We start from the raw sequence: 21484 nt of genomic DNA on the forward strand, positions 1-21484 counted from the left end.
AGCAGACAGAGGATCCTTGAACACACTGCACTTTAAAGCAAAAGTCCACGTAGCTCACTCATTCCAAACCATGCACCAAATTCTTCCGTCAGCATATATTTCAAATTAAATCCAAATCTGACTGTACCGCTTTCGCAAGCTTCACACCGTGCTCGTAAGTGAGAGGTTTCTCTTTCATATACAGCAAACGGGCCAAGGTTTTGGGGTCATCGCGGAGATCAATCTGGCAAAACAAACAAACAAACAAACAAACAAAAACAAAACAAACAAACAAAAAAAACCCACGCGTGATAAGCTTACTTATTTTTTTAGGCTAAGTAGATATTTTAAACCGTGATATGGTAGAGATTCTCCCCACCACCACTTTACATCTATGAAGTTGCCGACTGACTTTTCTTTAAGGAGGTGCATACATACACATGCCCATATTACATCGAAAAAATAAAGGGATTTCTTTGTAAATGTCAACATCAGGTTTTCCATGTGCTTTCTTCTCCAAAAGCAATTCCCCCGGGGGCTAGACTCACTCTAATAATTCTGTGGTTGTTTCAGGCGTTTTTGAAATTTCCTACTTATTTTTAGATCCCACTTACAGGATATTACAATGATTGATCAGTCTTATTACCTTGCAGTGATGCCTCATTTGATCCCAAATTATATTACTCATTTCTTAATAGTCTATTTCCTGGCTGTGAATACATCTTTGTCTTCACCCTCATGGGGATAAAGATTTGTCTCCTATGAGGATATTTTAAGGAATGTTGATGCAGACTTGGAAGGCATATCCTAAAGAGGAATTTCCAAAGGTCTACCTAAGGAATGATCATTAATCTTTTCAAAGGTAGAACTACTTTGAAAATAGCCTGTATGTTGGGATTAGTTTTCATAATTTAAATAAATATTTTAGTTGCTTTACAATCTCACTGTGTTGGGGTGTCGGGTGGCTCGGTTGGCTAAGCATGTGACTTTGGCTCAGGTTGTGATCTCACGGTTTCTGAGTTCGAGCCCCACCTCGGGCTCTGCACTGACAGTGTGGAACCTGCTTGGGATTCTCTCTCTGCTCCTCCCCCACTCCCTCTCTGTCTCTCTCTCTCTCTCTCTCAAAATAAATAAATAACTAAACTTAAAAAGATCTCAATGTGTATGTGAACCTATGCACACATGAATGGGTATAAATGTGACTTTTAAAGAAAAACCGAAATATTTATACATTAGAGTACCATTTATAAGCCAATTGCTCTGCTTTAGCGATCTGTGGGTTTTTTCTTTTTGGTCTATTTATTTAAAAAATTTTTTTTAAATTTATTTTGAGAGAGAGTACATGCTCGTGGGGAAGGGGTAGAGAGGGGCAGAGAGAGAGGGAATCCCCATCAGGCTCTGTGCTGTCAGCACAGAGCCCAGTGTGGGGCTCGATCTGACCACGACCTGAGCCAAAACCAAGAGTTGGATGCTAAACCGACTGAGCCACCCTTGTGCCCCTCTTTTTTGGTCTTGATTGTCCAATGTAGTGCCACCAGTTATAAAAGAGGCGCAAATCTCACAGAGAGGTTTATGTCCTGTCACATATTTTGGCAGCAAGGATCTGGGCTCTGTCAGTGTGGTCAAACATCATCATCTGGAATTAGGGTAAAAGCCTGCTTTTAAACAATTCTCTTTCAGAGTAGAAGCATTAACTATACTCTGATTTTTGGATGTGTTCATCTTCTGTCCATATCTTCTCTAGGAAATGCTTTTACTATTTTTAAAAATTTCTCTTTTCGGTCAGAATATAAAAGGAGAAATAGAAAACAGGAACCTATGAAACAGATAATAATAAAACCCTTCCATATTATTACATTTCTGTGGCTTTGGATAGTAATTTAGCAAAGAACAAAATCCTTTCAAAATTATAAGAAGGAGGAACAATCTTGAACACATTTGTGCAATTGGCTTCCTGTTGGTAATTCAAATTATAGAACTTTATTAGCTTTCAAAACATTTTAAGGCCCTTTACAGCCACAGGTTTGTTTATCTAATACATCTGTTTTTAACTTCTTTCCTAAGATCCAAAAGACCAAGAGGTTTAAAGAGAACAGAGAAGAGTGAATTTCTGTCTTTCTCCAGTGGCGTTATGGAGCTCCTGGAGTAATGTGCCCATTTGGACTTTTGGGGTCACTTTGACATCCATACCTATTCTGTGACTTTCAAACAATTGTAGATTTCAGATATAAAAAAAAAAAAAAGATTAGGTAATTAGCGCGATCGACGTCCGCACCTCGTTCCTCTGGCTCAGGACTGGAGAAGGGTGTCTACTTCAAAAAGTACTTTGTTACTTAAAAATAAAGAGCAGAGGGATTAATTTTTAAAGATCACATCAAAACCTCCTCTTCGTGTAAATAGCTCTATTGTTCTTTCGACCACGAGCTAAATAATCATGCAGATCTTAGGCACGGCTACTTCTGGGGTTGATACCTCGGACACACTCTTCCCTAGTGTTGGTGAAATAGGCTGTTCAAGAGAAGCCTGGTCTTTCCTTTTTTGCTGCCCTCCTGCCCTGCCCACCACACCTCGCCATCACCCGCCTCTAACCTGGGTCCCTATGAGGACGTAAGGCACGTGAGGCATGCAGTCCTTCAGCTCCGGGACCCATTCCTCCTGGACGTTGTGGTAAGAGGCAGGATTTACGACAGAGAAGCAGATCAAAAACACATCTGTGTTGGGGTAGGAGAGCGGCCTCAGCTGGTTGTAGTCCTCCTGCAGGTAGAGCAAAGAGTTTGTACAGACTCGGGAAGGCGGGCCCTACGTGCTTGAGTGTTCAGGGCAAGATTCCACCACAGCTCCCCGTGACCTGCTCCTGCTCCCGCCCTGGGATCTGGTGGTTCCCTATAGGCATTGCTAGAAACAAAGGAGCCATCAGTCAGAAAAACACCTTTTTGCTGTGTATAGAGGTTGTAAATAGCAACCCCCTCCAGTTTCAAAATTAAAATTTATTTATTTATTTTGTGAGAGAGAGAATGCACACGCTCATGTGCGTGTGCACCAGCGGGGGATGAGGGAAGGATAGAGAGAGAGAAGGAGAGAAGAGCGAGAAGGAGAGAGAGAATCCCAAGCAGGCTCCATGCTGTCAGGACAGAGCCTGACATGGGCTCAAACTCACAAACTGTGAGATCATGACCTGAGCCAAATCAAGAGTTAGATGCTTAACTGACTGAGCCACTCAGGTGTCCCGTAAATATCTTCCATTTAGGAAAAACTTAGGAAGCAATTTTTTAAGGAGCTTTAGTGAGATAATTTACATACTATAAAGTTCACCCATTTAATGTGTATAATTCAATAAGGATTATTACAGTTCCCCGTTGCATTGTGCTGTATTGAATGGAGTTGTGTTGTATTGAATGTGGATTTAAATTAGTGTGCAATCGGCTAAGGCACAGCAGTTCTCTTCTTACACAATTTTTAAAAATTCCATGCAAATTTAATTTAGAATAAGCTAGCTGTAAATGTAAAGCAAAGAGTTGCTGCCAAATCAGACGGCACAATTTTGTAGAAATATATTGGGTGAGGGTTGAGAGTTCAGAATTCGGGGTTTCCTGTGAAGTCTACCTAGAGGCCACAGTGTGGCCTAAATAATAAAATACCAGATTGATTCTTCTTTCCCCAGGTTTCAAACCAGAATATGTTCTGGTTGGAGAGTTCTGGCTTACGTAGGTTGTTTATGTATATGCTGTCAGAGCAGAAGAAGATAAAGACAAAGTAAAACATTGGAACATCTCACCTTTGGGAAAGTGGCAGCAAGTAACTTTCACCGTATGTGAAATGTTCTAGGAGGTTCCGAGGTAAATCCGCTATTTCAATATAACGTTTATATTTTCGTAGAATTTAGTAACACATAAGCCAAAAGTAATTTTATGTGTGTGTATACTTGATATTACATAAGTATACACTATGTATACATACATATCTGCACACACCACAATATGACATACTTGTCATACACACCATGGATCGTTCATATATATATGCACACTACGTACATACATAGGGCAACCAAATCTGTATGTTCACACTTACCACATACACATAGGCATGTGCAACATAGCTATTCATTTACTAGGGTCCTGACTCCTCTTCTTAACATGAAAAAACATCATTAGACTCATATATGCTCGTTGCAATTCAAATATGTAATCTCTAATAGTTTTTCCTCTCTTCCTAGAGGAAGCCATGGTTTAACCGTATCCTTTTGAATATTTTATATTTATTTACATATGTAACAGACATGTGTTCATTTTAAAAAAGATAAATTGATTACATAGTTCATATTGTTGTATCCTTTGATTATATGTGTGTGTGTGTATATATATATATATATATATATATATATATATATATAAAGTGTTTATTTATTTTTGAGGGAGAGTGAGAAAGAGAGTGTGAGCAGGGGAGGGGCAGAGAGAGAGAGGGAGACACAGAATCTGAAGCAGGCTCCAGGCTCTGAGCTGTCAGCAGAGCCCGACACAGGACTCGAACCCACAAACCATGAGATCATGACTTGATCATGGTTCTGAGCCACCTGGGCGCCCCTTGTGTCCCTTGATTTTTTTAACCTTAATAGGTCATGGATATTTAAAAATATCAACCTTGCTATCTTTCTACTGAGTCTCATGATGTCTTTATAAAAAGGGAGTACACATATATATGTACACGTGTGACTAGAAGGAAGTCCTTTAGTGGGTTATGTGGCATCTCTGGTCAATGAGCATGTGCTGATCTCTGATTCTGTTTAGATACTCCAAGTACCCAGCCCACAGGGAATCAGTACACATGGCCGCAGCCATCACTCTTGCTAACACTACTAAAACCTAAGCAGAGGTGTTTATTTACTTATTTATTTTTAATGTTTATTTATTTTTGAGAGAGAGACAGAGTGCAAATGGGGGAGAGGCAGAGAGGGAGACCCAGAATCTGAAGCAGGCTCCAGGCTCTGAGCTGTCAGCACAGAGCCCGATGTGGGGCTCGAACTCACGAACCGCGAGATCCTAATGTGAACTGAAGTCGGACGCTTAACCGATTGAGCCACCCCGCCGCTCCTAAGCAAAGATTTTTAGTTACCCAAACAAAATGCAGCATAAGATGGCAAGGATGCTGAAAAATCCAAGTCCTAGAAAATAAACTAAAAGAATATAAAAAAATCACGGATTGTGGCTCATTTATCACTTTTCTATTAAAGCAAGTAAGTAGGAGCTGGGTGCATTGCTGAATAAACACTGGTCACAGTGGACAGCTGGGCCCGGCCTACTGGCTGCATAGCAGCTGAATTGTGCCCGTGCATGTGTGTGCGTGTATGTGGTGGTGGTGATGGTGGGGGAGGGGGGGCGGTGACAGGGCAGTGGGAAAGTGGACAGCTCATTTCTTGTCACTCTCCCCTTCTCTTTACCCAACGAGCCCTGTAACCAAAACTTCTTGCCCCTGGTCTCTGCACTGCTTTCCTTACTCTCTGGGGGTTTCTGTTAGAGGGGAGCTGTGAGGCTGACAAGCTAAGAACTCTCCTTCCCAGGCCACAATCTACAGCTGCTCATGATACCCCACCTGCCCTTTCCCACTTCATCTTCCCATCTGGATTGTGATAAATGGAGCAGGGACCATCCTGGCTTTTGTTTTGTTTTGTTTTGTTTTCCTCATGCCCTGCTTCTACTCTGTCCACAGCGAACATTCCATAAATGCCATTGACTGATTGGATGACACCAGGTTCTCCGCAGTGAATTGCCAATGAACACATGGCTTTTCTGTGGGGCATTTATTGCAGGGTTTTCTTTAGAATCACCTGGGGAGCTTTAAGACCATCCTGACCCCCTGCTGCCTCTCTCCCCACACTCCGGGACCAATTAAATCACGATTTGTGGAGAGTGGGCCTGGGTAGCTGGGCATTCTGATATAATTGGTTGGAACTGGCATGGAGTTGAGAACAAATGATTTGCATTATCTTTATCTTCGTCACTGAGGATGGATCAAGGGCTTATTACGAAGGGCCAGGCATTGTTTCAGGCACTTACGTGTCTTGAATCCTTACTAGCACCGGAGACATGGCAGCATCAACATTCATATTTCAGAGAAGAGGAACGTAAGTTCAGAGAAGTTCAGTAGTGAACGAATGTCTCAGAGCTATTAAATACTGGGATGGGCTCTTTAGCCCGAATCCAGCTCCAGCTCTTCATTGTGACCCCATTATTTGTTTCAGCTCAGAATTTTAAGCAGCAGATTAAGCATTTTTTTTGAAAATTCAGTTATCTGGATATCTTAATACGGATATATATCTTGACCTAGGAATCTAAGAAATGTTGGACCTTCAGATATAGGATCTATTTCATGGCCTGCACTTGCTAGAAATTACCAGCAGATGGCAGCAGACACTGTATATTTAAACCCTCAACGCCAACCAACAAAATTGGCGTTTTCAGAAGGGTCACTACTGGATCAGGTAGGAACAAATAACTGGTGGTCTGAAAGGATCATGTTTATCTGATTTTTTACCCAGAAGCCATCAAAGGAATTCTGCTTACATTCTGGAAAAGTTAGGAAGACCAGGGTTTGCCTGTGGGACTGTGGGTGGGCATGGGAGAAGAGTTTGGGTGTTTTTGATCATTTACCCTCCTGGCAGGGTAGCCAAGTCTCTCAGCTGAGTGACTTCTGACCTTCGCCTTTAGTGGGCTTTATCTTGCTCTGTGTTCTGGATATCTCTCCTGTGGAAAGCTTAGTCCAGCTGTGTAACTCTGGGGTGCCAGGGTGGCTTAGTTGGTTGAGCATCGACTTTGGCTCAGGTCATGATCTCACCGGTCATGAGTTGGAGCCCCTTTGAAGGAGGTTCACACCTGGACCGGCAGGACTCCCGTCGGCCCCCATTTGCCACAGGCTGTGGCGATGAAATGTGGCTGAGCGTTCAGCATTAATAAAGGCAAGTGTCCTCGTGAGATGGAGGGCTGGGTGCTGGGAGGCTGGGGGATTTGAATTTGTATCAGCTGATGAGTTTTTCTCAACAGGGCACATTCCGAGCCTGGGTTGGATGACCACATGTTGGGATGATGGGAAGGGGCTCTGGGAAATGGATCGATGGTCTAGCTGGTATTTCACGCCCCCCATTCTCATGTCAAAGCTGAGAATGGAAGACCAGTCTTGAAAGCTTCTTGAGGAGACAAGGTGTTACTCTAAACTTGCGACTTGCGTGGGGCTCTGGAGGGCTAAAATGGGCAAGGAGGCTGGCTGGCTGGGGGTCTCAGGGGATAGGGAAGGATTTGGGGCAAGGTGGGCTCTTGAGTACTTTCCACCAACTTTACCCCAAAGGCAGGAGACTGGTTTGAAGGCAGATCTGGTGCTCTTGGATTGGGCAACTATTAAGAAACTACAGCTCAGGGACAGCCTCATCAGATGGCCAAACACCCTCCACATGTGTCTGGAAGAGCCACGGCATGATGGCCCAGGTGGGGAGCAAAGTGAAATTATTTGACCAGTCCTCCTCAGACCTTAGGCACACTCGAGTCGTGTTAATGTGCAGCTTCTCATGCAGCAGCAGGTCTGGGGCGAAGGCCACCGATTTATTTCTGACAAGCTTCCAGGTGACGCCGATGTCGCTGGTCCAGGGACCACATGTTGAGGGACAGGAGAGTTGCACTGAGTCTCCCCTAACCCCACCGCAGCCCACACCCACATTAAATTGGATGTAGAATTCGGCTTCAAAGTCCTCCTGGGCTTAGTGACATTTATCCCAGATGTTAGCACATGTCTCATTTTTGGATTCTCCCATCAAGTACACTCCTATCTGTCAGGCTTGGTTTGGGAAACGTGGGTAACATCCAGAGGGTGGGAGTGTAGCATAGTACTTAGGAGCATGGGCTAGGGGGACGCATTCTTTGGGTTCCAATCCCAGTACTGCCTGTGACTACTCTGTGACGCTGGGTAAGTTCTCTCTGCCTCAGTTTCTTCGCCTGTAAAATGAGGTCACCTGTAAAATGAGGTGCTTGCCCCATAGGGCTGTTTGAGAAGAAAACGTGTTAGTATGTGTAGACCGCTTACAGCAGCGTCTTGGATGTATTAAGTTCTTTGGTGGTCAAGAGTCCGTCTTGTCAACAACGGCTGTAGTGTCCCTACCCTCATTGGCTCCTGGGGCTGAACCCGAAATTAACTTTTTCTAAACTGAGTAGTAAAGAGACCCAAGTGCTTGCATACTCTGATTGCACCTCTGAATCAATGTCTCTACGGCTCTATTTTTTTTTTATAATTTGAGAAGAAATAAGTTTGTGTCCTAAGGTTACTTTTACCAATAACTTGTCACGTGAGCAAACTTCTTTCACATCCTCCAAATTGCACACTTCTAAAACCACGTTAAGATGCATGTGAGCAAGAAGGTTGCGTTGCTTATTGAGGAAAAACATTTGTGTTGAGGCTTTAGGCAAAGCCTAGAGTTTGTTTTAGGCAAACTTTCCATGGAGGATCCATGGAGGATGCCAGGTTCTGTGCTCTTGATGGCCCCATTGGGTCAGCCGATAGCAAAAGGGAAGGCTCGTGTCCTTCCAAGTGGACCCTGGGTTGCCATTAATGGACCCCAGCTGTACTTGTCTCCCTGCCTGGCCACTTGCCTCTTTAAGCCCTTGGGGGCCAAGGGGCTTCAGAAATCTGGGCAGGTGAAGACAAGCAGTGTGTAGTCTCAGCTGAGGGAGGGGTGTGGCTGATGGCCTTTCTGTTCCCACACTTCCACGGTCACGGGTGACAGCTGAGCTGCTGGGGGCTGTGGTTTCTCCGCGTCATCCTGTGCTTGCTGACAAATAGCACTGCATCGTGGGGGGCCTGTGTGCAGAGAACCTGGGGGTTCACCCTGCTGAGAAACGGGGCTCCTGACACCAGGAGATCCTCATTCTTCCCTGGAAGTGCTGCCTTTGAGATATGTCTATCCTGGAGTTGGGTCTGAGAGGCCACAATCTGAGCAGACCTTCACCCACATGGCTCGTGTGCCCACCGAGAGCGGGAGGCAAGATGCCTCACTGCGGTGGCTGGTTCCACTCTATGTGGCCGGCAGCAGGGTGGGAAGACGCCTGGCTCTGAGCCATGACCCGGGACACACCGGTTCGGCATTCCTCAGCTGGCAAATGCCCAGGCTTTGCCGCGGCGTCCCCACCCCGGCACCCTTGTCGTCCCCTTAGTCTCTAATGACGCACTCGAAATGGACTGGCCTGCAAGTACGTCATGGAAAAGTTGGCTCTGGGATTCTTTGTAGCTGAGCCAAAGATCTGAGCCAAAGATGGGCCGTGCAGCACGACCTGGCGAGACCTAGATAGGTTTGGCTTTATGGGCCTGGCCTTCTTGCCTCTCCAGCATCAGCTAGGGGGTAACCTGCAGAGTCAGCCTGCGAACAATCCCTCACGTTGCCTCACTTCACGTTTGGGATTCCACCTAATAGAGGAACTCTTTGTTTTCAAAGGATTCCACTTGAAGTCCCAATATTTGTTTGCTTCAGGGATTCGGGGCGGGAGCTAATTTTAATAGCAGCCGCCATGTGCTGGCCGTGTATGCATGTGGCTTCATTATAGACCGTCTGTGGCGAATGCTTGGCAGGCTCGTGAAGGGCCAGGAGCACGTCCGAGGAGGGCCTGGTGGGGCTGCAGTGGTGTCCGGGGCAGACTGGACATAGCAATGTGGACGGAGCCGGGTGCGACCGTTTTTGTCTTGGGCTGACTCTGAAGGCAGAAGTACTGAGTTCCTATCACATTTCCGTTCAGAACCTGTGCCTCTTGAGGTTGTTTTCATCAACGCTGACCCACAGTGAGCTCAAGGCACAGAGGAGGGACACTACTCCTTGGTTTACTCATGTAGGAAAATCGAATGATTCACAGCAAGACAGAACTCTATAGTTGGTTTCAGAGACTTATCTCCTTTTGTGCGGTTCGGGAATGAATCAGTTGGTTGTGAGATCACCTCTCTTTCTTCTTAGTAACTCTGGCCATATGAGTATGTTTGAATTAGTTAAATGTTCCTTGAGCATGTGACCTCAGCGACATTTGCTAGAACATAACTCAGGATGATGGATTATCCTGCCTGAGGCTGGGAATGGAAATTTGGGGATCATGCTTGTAAGTTAAAGCTGTTACAAAGCCTTGTTGGCAGAGTTGTAGGACCATGGGAATCCACTCAGGTTAGGGTTGTTTTCTGCTGCAGCCTCTGAAGGGTGAGGAGCCATGCTTCGACCACCAAAGACTTCCAGAGTCGTGTTTCTCAAATTTTTATTGCATACGGATCATGTGGGGATCTTCCTAAGATGAATTTTCAGATTCAGTAGGCTGGGGGGTGGGGCCTGAGAATCTGCATTTCTAACAAGCTTCCTGGTGATGCCGATGCTGCCGGTGGGTGGGCCGCACTTTGAATGGCAAGGTTCCGGAACAGTGATTCTGACGATACGGTGTTCCGACCAGCAGCAGCAGCACCAGGAAATCTGTTAGACGTGCAAATTCTTGGGCCCCATTCCAGACCCGTAGAATCAGAAATTCTGAAAGTGGGGCTCAGGGGCTGGGTTTTAACAGGGTTCACAGGTGATTCTGACGTCTGCTCAAGTTTGAAAACCACCATTATCCTGCAAAATGAATTGCATGTCACCCTTTAGTGTAACACACTCCAATATTTAACACTGCTTTACTGCTGGGAGGTCTCCCTTGAGTCTAGCCTCCCATCATTTAGCTTAATTACTCCAGATCTTTTAGGCCTTCTTGAAGTCGTCTATTAAAAGTCCTAATCAGGGGCGCCTGGGTGGCGCAGTCGGTTAAGCGTCCGACTTCAGCCAGGTCACGATCTCCCGGTCCGTGAGTTCGAGCCCCGCGTCGGGCTCTGGGCTGATGGCTCGGAGCCTGGAGCCTGTTTCCGATTCTGTGTCTCCCTCTCTCTCTGCCCCTCCCCCATTCATGCTCTGTCTCTCTCTGTCACAAAAATAAAAAAAAAAAAATAAACGTTGAAAAAAAAAAAATTTTAAAAAAAAGTCCTAATCATAGAATTTTAGGGCCTAGAAGGAACTTTAAGATGTGTCCTGACTCCTTTTCCCCATGCTGCATGCTCCCCTGTGAACCCTGTCCACCTTTTGAGCTTTCAAAGGAGCTGGTGGAAAGCATTAGAGTCAAAGTTAAGTTGAAGAAGTATCTACAACCCACTTGTTGTGATATTTTATCAGTGCCCATCACTTCACCTCTGTCGGAGGTTTGGATCATTCTACTTCCTTCAATTTGGAGTTTAAAGATATTTCTATACTGCCTTAGAGCTTCAACTCCTATACTCGTGTTATTTAAAATTTTTTTCTAAAAAGGACAGCAGTGGGAAAGAATAATTAAACTCTATAGGCGCTTTTAAACAGTTTTATTGGATTTGAAATTAAACAGAGGCCTGGGGAGGTTGCTCCGGGGACAGTGAATGCACAGAAGCTAACAATTGTCAGGGGTTGCTATAGAAGAGGGGAGCGTGGGGACACAGGGAGCTTTTCAGAAGGCAAGAGGCTTCAGAGTCAGGCAATAATCCTTGCCGCACGGAACTTTTCAAACTAGATTATATTCATAAACTCTGACTACGGGAGTGAAGGGTGTAAACTCCTCTCTCTATCAGGCTGTGAGTTTCTGATGAATGGCGACAGCCTAATGACTCTACGACTGAACGAAAGTAGGCAAATCCAGTCCAAACAGCAGTGTACCTCTATTGCCAGGAGGCTTTCTGGTGGAGGCACAGTTAAGCAGGAGGTGCCTGGAGACCCTTGTACTTTGACTAGAGGAGCCAAACCAATTTTCCCATTTGGGCATTTGGAGCATCCTTTCTTAGTTGAGTGTCTTGATATTGAGGTGAGAAGTCTCTTTCCCCACCCAGTTCCTGAGAGTAGCTGGCTACAACAGCCATCTGCAAACAAAGGGAAACTGGACACTCTTAGGAGTCTTGAGTCTGGTGCAAGATTTTCCAGTTCCCCACTGCCCGGGCCTGCCCAGCATCAGCCTCTGGTGTCCCACAGACATTTATACGTGGTCCTTGCAAATGCACACAGAAATCCCAAAGAGAATTCCATTTATTCTTAGTTTTCCTAGTGGAGAGTTTTCAAGTTGAGCAAAAAGACATATCTCCAGATAATTGTGGGAAAAAGGCCCAGACAAATGCATAACTACAAAGAACAATTAGCAGGAAACTCACAGTGGGAAAGAGCCTGGTGAACGTTCACTCCAAAGGACTTAAGATGTATGAATTTGGACAGACTGAACAACCCGCTGATTTTGACCTAAATAAATGACCCAATGGTAACAAGAGCTCTATGAAAGAAATTGGGCCACGGCCATCAATTGCTTAACCACTTTGCCTCCAACCCATGAATTTATAACATTAGAAGCCTTTCAGAGTGGAGTGTGGGGTGTGAGGAAAGAAAGGTAAGGTGGCATTTTCATCTAAGTAGGGCATGTGCTGACTGAATCAGTGTTGAGGGTTCTTTCTAGTCTATGGCCTTACGTAATTGGTTCGTTACATTCTCCAACCTGAAGGCATCTCTCACAGAGTGAGAATATTTCAAGAATCTCAAGAGAATTTAGAGTCAACCTCCAGTTGTGCAGGGGTTGACCCTCACTTCTGGAAACCATTCAGGATCCTGGTTTTTCTTCTTTCCAGCACTTAATCCCTCTCCCGTGCTCCCCTCCCCCCAACCCGCCCACCCCCCATCTCTTTTTGGACCTTTCCACAGCTCGTTAGGCAATTCAAATAACGGCTGGGCAAAGAGTATAGCATGAAAAAAAAATGAGTGAAACTAATATGTATAAAATTGACTCATTAATCCTGAATCTGGCATCGGTATGGACAGGAAGAAATTGAGACTCTTGGCAAATGTGTTATTTTGGTTACTGATAACTGTCCATCAATGAATTGTTACTTGCCTATCAACACCTCGAGTAACGTTTCTTTGAGTTAGTTTTTTTGTGATTATAAATGTTTTTACGATATGAAGAATGTGCCTTTAGTTTCACTTAGACAGACCATAAATTTGCCCCGAATGATCAGACAATGTAATATCTGTACTGCTAGTCCCCCCTGTGCCTAGCCAAATGGATCATTCTCCCCACTCCCAAACCCTTGATGAATCAAAACAGCAAAAACGTACCTGTCCTGCCGTGTCATACAGTCCGAGCAAATGTTGCTTGCCTCCCACTGTCACAGTCACTAGGGGAGAAGAGAAGAGGAGAGTCCATAAATGCGAGCTTCCATCAGGAGGCTTCACACGTCTCCATGCCAACATCTTCCTGGGAGGCAAGGATAAGCATATGCCTCACCCATGTATATTCTAAACCAAGCCGACAGCATGATTTGCAAGTGAAAGGCAACCTTGGCCTGCAGTGAGAGCAGATGAGCTCAGCCAAGTCCAAATTTCTCAACTGAGATGAATATCACTTGTGCCACTAGGACACTCTGTAGGCTACTCATCGATCCCCATTAGGCCCTGGAATATCAAGATCCTGAAGCAAAAGGATGCTGGACCCTTTCTTGGTTAGGGTATTTTTTCCTTTTCCTTTTTTTTTTTTTTTTTTTTTTTTGTTGGAGCCACCTTTCAGGATACAGAATCGTGTAAGCAACTTCTCCGTTTGAACTCTCTCTGCTTCTGTCTGTCCCTGAAATATTGATTAAGCCACGAAAGCACAGAATAGTAGCCCACTGACATAGTTTAGAGTCTATAAGGCAAAGCTAATAATGAAACGAGAAGGGCTTCACCTTCATTTTAAAAAGGTTATTTTGTTTTGTTTTTTTTTTATTAAAAAAAAAAAATTTTTTTTAATGTTTACTTTGGGGACAGAGACAGAGCATGAATGGGGGAGGGGCAGAGAGAGAGGGAGACACAGAATCAGAAGCAGGCTCCAAGCCATCAGCCCAGAGCCTGACACGGGGCTTGAACTCACGGACCGCGAGATCGTGACCTGAGCTGAAGTCGGAGGCTTAACCCATTGAGCCACCCAGGCGCCCCTGGTTTGTTTTGTTTTTAAATTGAATAGTCCAGTGCGTTAGCCCAACTGATTTATTACGATTTGGAACCTCAGTTGCCAGAGGAGATGTTGCACGGGTTCGCTTTCACATACCTAAAGGGTGCATATAGAGGGAAAAGTGGGCAGTTTGATTTACCCAGCAGGTTCACTGCCTTGCCAAGCAATTGTGGCCAAACGTGAGAAGTGATATAGGGACACCCACTACTCTGTACATGTCTGGAAATGAAATAAAGTCTCATCTTGAAACTCAACTCAGATTGAACACATGCAATGCAAAAGCAATACAATTCTCATGATGAATGAAAAGAGCCAATTTAAATTCCAGCCCCTCCCCCCTCCACCCCCCCCCCCTCCGTTTAATCTCTTTTTAGAAAAAGAAAGTAAAGTATGTGGGAGAATGTGATTTTTTCCCCCTACTTGATCAAAAAATGTGCAAATGCAGGGAAAGATGATTTTTGGCTCCTTCTACCCTTCGCTGTATAGGAAAGACGGACAGATGGCATAGCAACCTTTATCACTGTATCTCCTATAGAGGCTGGCCAGATTCTCCAGTCTGCTCAGAGTTGCTGATTCTGTTATGCCGTTACCTTTATTTGTTTTCAGGTTCCCGGACTACATGTATGCTAAGTACTTCTCAATGGCTCATTCTTTGAAAAGCACTTGTTTAAAAGCGCTGCCTCCCTAGACCCCAGGAACGATTTTTCTAATCTACCCAGATCAACATGGGTTCAGCTTGATAACATGGCTGTAGCCACTGCGACGAGCTTTCAAATTGTGTTTTTAAGCAGTGAACCCCGTTCCATGCATCCCTGGTGCCGATGCTGACAGAAGAGGGGGCATTCAAACATTTTTATTTCCTTTCATATTTCCAGAGCTTTGTTCTGTTATATTTTCCTCTTCCTGCATGCGTGGAGCCCAGTCAGATGTTCCTGAAATCTGCCTACATGGTTTCTTTAATGACCAAGTCACTACCTAGTCATGGATCAGGAATGAATGGAACAAATCCAGCCATTACAACATGGAATTTCCTGCCTCTGGTGAGCCCAGTACATGCAGGTCAGGGCCAGCTGTTCTGGAGACCCTCTCGGAGCCTCCCACGACCTCCAAGCCCAGAGCCATCTGTGGAGTGAGGCCCAGATGCCTAGTTATCCTCATGGCCTCTTTGGGCCCTGCATATATTCCCAAGCAATGGCACTGACCTTTGTCATGGGGGCGCTCTTGGGGTTTCCCTCCAGGCTGCTTTCCCTCAGGCCCCACCCTTCTCTCTCTGGGTACCTTTGACTGCAGGGACTTGTACCAGGCCTGTGTGAGTGCCAGCCCAGTGAGTTTGGACTGTGGAATGAGAGTCTGGGCGTAGTTTTCCCTTCTGTCTGTCCTTCTCTCACTCAAGGGTTGATCGGGTTCCTAGACCATGCTCAGTGTTTGGTGTGGAAAGACCAGATACAGTTCCTCCTGTCATGGGGCCTGGGGAGGAGGGGTTTAGTGGCAAAGCCTGGGCACCGCGCAATGTAGTAAATGCTATGTTGTAGCATGGAAGGGTGTGGGAGCACACAGCGGGGGTATTACTGTATCACTATGCATGTGTGCATGTGTGTGGGTGCTGGTGGCGTGTGGGAACATGCAGGGGGCCCTACTGCATGTGTGTGCATGTGTGTGTGATGTGTGCGTGCACACACCCCCCACGCACCTTCTCTGCTGGAGCTTCATCAGAGAAGGCTTTCTGGAGGACATGTCTAAGCTGAGTCCCACGAATGGCCAAGAGTTGCCCAGGGTGCACTGGGGAGGGGCAAGGGGTGGTTCACCTGCTACCCAGGGTGCACTGGGGGAGATGGAGCCCCATAGGTGAGCATGGAGGGCTGTCCTGACTCACTAATTTAGACATTTTTGCTGAAGGCTTTGTTAAGCTATGAAATCCAGAGTTCTTTTCTCCAGAGAAAATGAAAGAGAAGGAACTGAAATAATTTCCTTGTGTTAAGGCAAAGTGGTGGGAGGAGAGAGGGTGGCATTTTTTGGGCGGAAGCCGTGTTGGCTTTCAGCTTTGCTGTGTAGGGACTGTCTAGTCTGTGTGTTTGGTCAGCCCTGGTAGAAAGAATCCTAAAGAAAGGGGCAGAGCCCCTGGAAGGCGCTGTTATTCTCTCTTTTCTGCCTTCCTATTCTCCTATTCTATTGGAAGGAAGATGAGTGGATCACACAGATGATTCTAGGGAAGACCGAGGGACAGATCCGAGCATTAATCACGCCTTGTGGAGATTGCAAATGGCTTTGTGAGTCCGTATCTCAACGTAGTAGTGGATGCCTTATTGCTTGCTATCCTGTATCCTACAAAGTTCCTTGATTTGGAAACAAATCAGTCACAACAGCACAGAAGGAAGACATGCCCCAAAATGCTAATAGTAAATGTAGTGAGGTTGAAAGAGCAGGATCTTTTAAGTCAGATGGTTCTGTGTTCGACACCTGTCTCTGCCATTCACTATCTGAGTGACCTTCGGAAAGCCACCTAACATCTCTGAGCCTCTCCTTTCTCATTTGTTAAAAATGGGAATAACATCACTTCCCAAAGAGAGCAAATTAAATGAGAAAATGCCTGGTACAGAGGCTGGCCCATAGTGAGTGCTCCACAATTGTTACCTTCCCTCCTCGACAGATCTTTCCTGAACCTTTAGTAACGACAAGAGCCAGTCTGCGCTGCTCCACTGTATACGCAGTGCATATTAACTGGCACAAAATTTCATGATATTTGTGAATTACTGGTCACTTTCTACCCCAGATGATAGCTGTTTAGATCTGTGTCTTGTATCTCCTACTGGATCGGAAGACCCTTGAGGACAGACTCTCCATGCTTCACATCCTGCAGAACACACAGCACAGTTGCTGGTATATGCAACAGATGCTTAACACACAGTATAGGAATGGAGCACCAGAGGTGACTCAGGCAAAAGAAAGTCCTTCCAAATGTGCAGAGCCGCGCGCGCGGCTAGAAGCTCTCTGGCAAGACACTAATGCTGGGAAGCGCCTGCAGCCAGCAAATCTGCCTGGCAGACAACGTCAGGCTAAAATCCCAGACCACCTTCTATTCTTGGAGCTATTAGAGTTGTTTACTGAGCTTAGAGAGGCTTTCAAGAGAATGGGTCAAAGGACCTGCTAAGGGCTCAGATGGTTCTCTCAGTAGAGTGTGAAAAGTTGTCAGTGACCTGTTAAGTATGTAAAATGAAGGCTGTCTTCTCCAAATCCATTAAACTCTTTGCTTCTTTGTGTTCCTCTGTGCAGATCGGAGTGGTTAATTTTGTGAGCTGGAAGAGGTGCTAATAAAGTCTAAGTCAGGGGTTTGCTCTCTGGAGGGTCGGCTAGCTTCACCCAGTCAGGCTCTGAGCCTTCTCCTCTTGACATTTAGTCACCTCCTGGCACTGAGTGGATGAGGAAGTGTTGGCCATTCCCCGTAAACCAGCTCAAACCGCCAGCCCAGCCCAGCACTAGGAATCTGATCCAACGTCCCTCCCCCTGCTATGTGGTGGACTGGAAGGTCTCATCTGCCAAGAGCAGTCTTTTGAAGTCAATGTGATGAATATATGATGAATCCAAAGGACTGGAATGGTGAAAATTCCAGGTCAGGAGGGAGCTTCCGTTCCTTTCCCAGCACATGCCCTGCTCTCTGCATCGCTCATGTTGAGCGTGCTCTCTTGGAGGAGGTAGGATGAGGCAGATCTGAAGAGGTGTGTGGATGTGATACCTTAAAGGTGCTGTTTCAGAGGAAGAAACACTAGAGGATATACATGGCAGGAAACAGAATTTTAGGCAAGTTAAAAACATGGCTCTCAGCTAAATATAGGATGAAGATATGTCAAAGTTTTATTAACTCATTGATGAGAGAACTAGTAAGATGATAAATCTTGCACAAGGAGCATTTTGAAGAGCTGACATTTATAGGTACTTAAAAAGCAAAATGTTGACATGAGGTGACTAGCTTCACTAGGAGACTGAATATTGTCCTATGGAAAAGATAACCTGGGGTGTTCTCTTTTCTACTGAACAGGAATTATTTGCATGTCTACCTGACAAGATTTACAAGTTAACATGCACCTTCAGACCATCTCAACTTTTAGTTAATAGCAGGATCAAACAAAGGTACATTCCCCTGGATTATTAATGCCTGGGGGGAGGGTGCTAACCACTGTCCCGGCATGACAGCAGAAGGACAGTTTCATGCTCTTGGCCTTATATCCAAGCTTCAGAGGAGTTCTGCTCATGTCTGAGTTCAAGTTCATACTTTGTGACTCATTTGGTGAGATATGGGGCAAGCCGGTAGGTCTCTATCACCTGGAAATGAACAAATTGCGTTTACCCTAAAGGGGTATAAAAACTCTTTCTTGGGAATGCATGCTGGTGCAGCCACTCTGGAAAACAGTATGGAGGTTCTTCAAAAAACTAAAAATAGATCTACCCTACAACCCAGCAATTGCACTACTAGGCATTTATCCACGGGATACAAGTGTGCTGTTTCGAAGGGACACATGCACCCCCATGTTGATAGCAGCACTATCATCAATAGCCAAAGCATGGAAAGAGCCCAAATGTCCATCAATGGATGAATGGGTAAAGAAGATGGGGTGTATGTGTATATATATGTGTGCATCCACACATATATATATACACATACATACATACCTACAATGGAGTATTACTCAGCAATCAAAAAGAATGAAATCTTGCCATTTGCAACTACGTGGATGGAACTGGAGGGTATTATGCTAAGTGAAATTAGTCAGTTAGAGAAAGACAAAAATCATATGACTTCACTCGTATGAGGACTTTAAGAGACAAAACAGATGAACATAAGGGAAGGGAAACAAAAATAATCTAAAAACAGGGAGGGGGACAAAACAGAAGAGACTCATAAATATGGAGAACAAACTGAGGGTTAAGGGAGGGGTTGTGGGAGGGGGGACAGGCTAAATGGGTAAGGGGCACTAAGGAATCTACTCCTGAAATCATTGTTGCACTAGATGCTAACTAATTAGGATGTAAAATAAAAAACAAAACAAAACAAAACAAAACAAAACTCTTTCTAAGCTGTTCATAGCTAGGGGTAGTCATTACAATGGCTTGTCTTGTGTCCAGGGGGCTGCAAGAAACGGAGATTTAAATGAAAACTCTTGATTCTGACTCTCATCATGCTTGCTGACTGGACACCTTCAGCATCAGCCACTGACCTTTTCCCACTCTGAACTTTTCTGACCCTCATCCCCTGCTCTTCTTCTTTTCTGGAAGAATGTGTCTGGGACAGTGATTTACCTAGCTCCACTGGCTGCTCTCAGGTGCTGCTTACGTGCATTTGTGACCTGGTTGAAGCCTCAAAGTGTGCATGTTCATTTTTTAAGGGACCAACTCAGAAGCATCTGAGATTTCCTTCAAGTTAAAATAAGTTAGAAAACTGTATGAAACTAGAAATAAACAATACATTTTCCTAAATATGAGTTGGTTGTGAATTCCTTCCTGGTGGGTTGCAAACTTCCATTGTATATATTTCTCTTCATGTGGCTTGAAACCTTTCTCACCCATCTACGCTAGCCTATCCCAGCCAGCTCTACCCCCTTCTTTGCAAGGAATGCTTCTTGTTTGCTGAGTTGCAGACTCTCCCCACCCTCATTCCCTCCCATCCCCCCTGAAATAAAAGTTGCCTGGGGAAGTCTCTTACTTGATGCGTAAGCCTGAGGTGTTGTTCCTGCAGAATATAGACTGTGCAGAAAACCAAACAGCCTTCCTGAGAATCTGTTAGGACTCTGAACTGAGGGCTCTTTTGGGGGTTAGGTCTGCAGGTATGTCCTACAATAAGGAGAGTTCCATTGGAACAGGGTAACACATATCTGCTATACGTCTCCCATCTCCGGTCCTATTCCTTTCTCCTTTATTTTTAAAAATTTTTTTTTCAATGTTTATTTATTTTTGGGACAGAGAGAGACAGAGCATGAACGGGGGAGGGGCAGAGAGAGAGGGAGACAGAGAATCGGAAACAGGCTCCAGGCTCTGAGCCATCAGCCCAGAGCCCGACGCGGGGCTCGAACTCATGGACCGCGAGATCGTGACCTGGCTGAAGTCGGACGCTTAACCGACTGCGCCACCCAGGCGCCCCTCCTTTCTCCTTTAGATATTTAGGTATTATGAAGGGGATTTGGTTTGTAGTTGTTTCGGGTTGTACCTGCCCTGGATTTGAAGGCAGAAGAACTGGTTGGAACTGTGAACTCACTCTGAAGGAACTCTGGGGGAGCTTGAGCAAGCCGCAGCTTCCCGAAGTCTCGATTTTCTTCTTGGAAGTTTGAGGAGCAAAAGGGAGCGTGAGCAGGATGATTTTGTAGAGCAAGACTTATGCAGATGTCAGGTGGCATCACTGAACAAATGGCTTCTGAAATAACAGTACTTTTGAGAACAGAGCTTGTGGGAATGATGCTGCCTCGGTTCTGGGTTGGGGTGTGTGTTCCGGAAAGGTCTGCCCCCGCCAGTACTTGTTTGATGACGGAAGAGAAGGAGGAGGAGGAGGGGGAAGAGCTTGTTTAGTTCCAGGGCTTTTGGAACCGACTGGGGAGGCTCACATTAATAGTGTGTTCCCATCAAGGGTTTTCAAGGAATTTCAAAGAGCTGTGATTCCATGACGTCCACATCCTGGAATTTCAGAGTCCTGCTTGGCCTCGCTTTTCTTTCCACAGCATTCATTTGGTCACCACATCCTGCCAATTCCACCTGCTAGGTACCTCAGGAATGGGACTCTTCTTTAGCCTTTTTGTAGCTGTTCCCGTGCAGTCCCTCACTCCCAGCCTTGTCAGTGGCCTCCTGATCCACATCCGGCTCTCCCAGGCTCATCTGCTGGTTTTCCTTCCTGCCTTCAGAGTTCATGCAGCTATGTCTCCTGAACAGCTCCAAGATAAACTTCAAACACCTTCCAAGAGTGTACAAAGTCCTTGTAGTCTGGCCCTGGCTTACCATTCCAGCTTTCTTTTATTTCTTACCCGCCAATGATCCAATATTCATGATGCCTTTGCTTAGGCTCTTCCCCTGGAATTCTGGGAAAAGAAATTCTGGAATGCTTTCCCCACACTTGTCAGTCTGGGAAACTCCCACAGTCATAAACACACTTCCATAATTTTTTCTTGATTCCCCCAAATAACATTAAGCTTCTTTCCATGCTTTTTTGCTCAGTGGGTCATAAAGCGTTGTGTATTCTTTATTCTCACATCTCAGAGTCTAGCATGGACCTTCCATGTAACTCCATAAATATTAGTTGGGTAACTGAAAAGTGTATTATTACCATTTAAAAAAATTGAAATGTTTATTTATTTTTGAGAGAGAGAGAGAGAAAATGTGAGTGGGGGAGAGGCATAGAGAGAGGCAGACACAAAATCCGAAGCAGGCTCCAGGCTCCGAGCTGTCAGCACAGAGCCTGACGTGGGACTCAAACCCATGAACCATAAGATCATGACCTGAGCCGAAAT

General features: G+C 45.3%; 1 protein-coding gene across 1 annotated transcript in view; it reads right to left on the minus strand.

Moving 5' to 3' along the window:
- The window catches only part of RHOJ (ras homolog family member J), an 86080-nt gene that overhangs the window by 11915 nt on the left and 52681 nt on the right, over positions 1-21484 (minus strand). Inside the window, exons 2-4 of the mRNA XM_025918809.2 lie at positions 13130-13188; positions 2569-2733; positions 128-223 (exon numbers count right to left, since the gene is read on the minus strand). Coding sequence (XP_025774594.2) covers positions 128-223; positions 2569-2733; positions 13130-13188 — 320 coding nt within the window. The remainder of the gene's footprint in view (positions 1-127; positions 224-2568; positions 2734-13129; positions 13189-21484) is intronic.

Source organism: Puma concolor, chromosome B3 (genome assembly GCF_028749965.1).
Source record: "Puma concolor isolate L17-30 chromosome B3, mPumCon1.1.hap2, whole genome shotgun sequence".
In the NCBI taxonomy this organism is placed as follows: domain Eukaryota; kingdom Metazoa; phylum Chordata; class Mammalia; order Carnivora; family Felidae; genus Puma; species Puma concolor.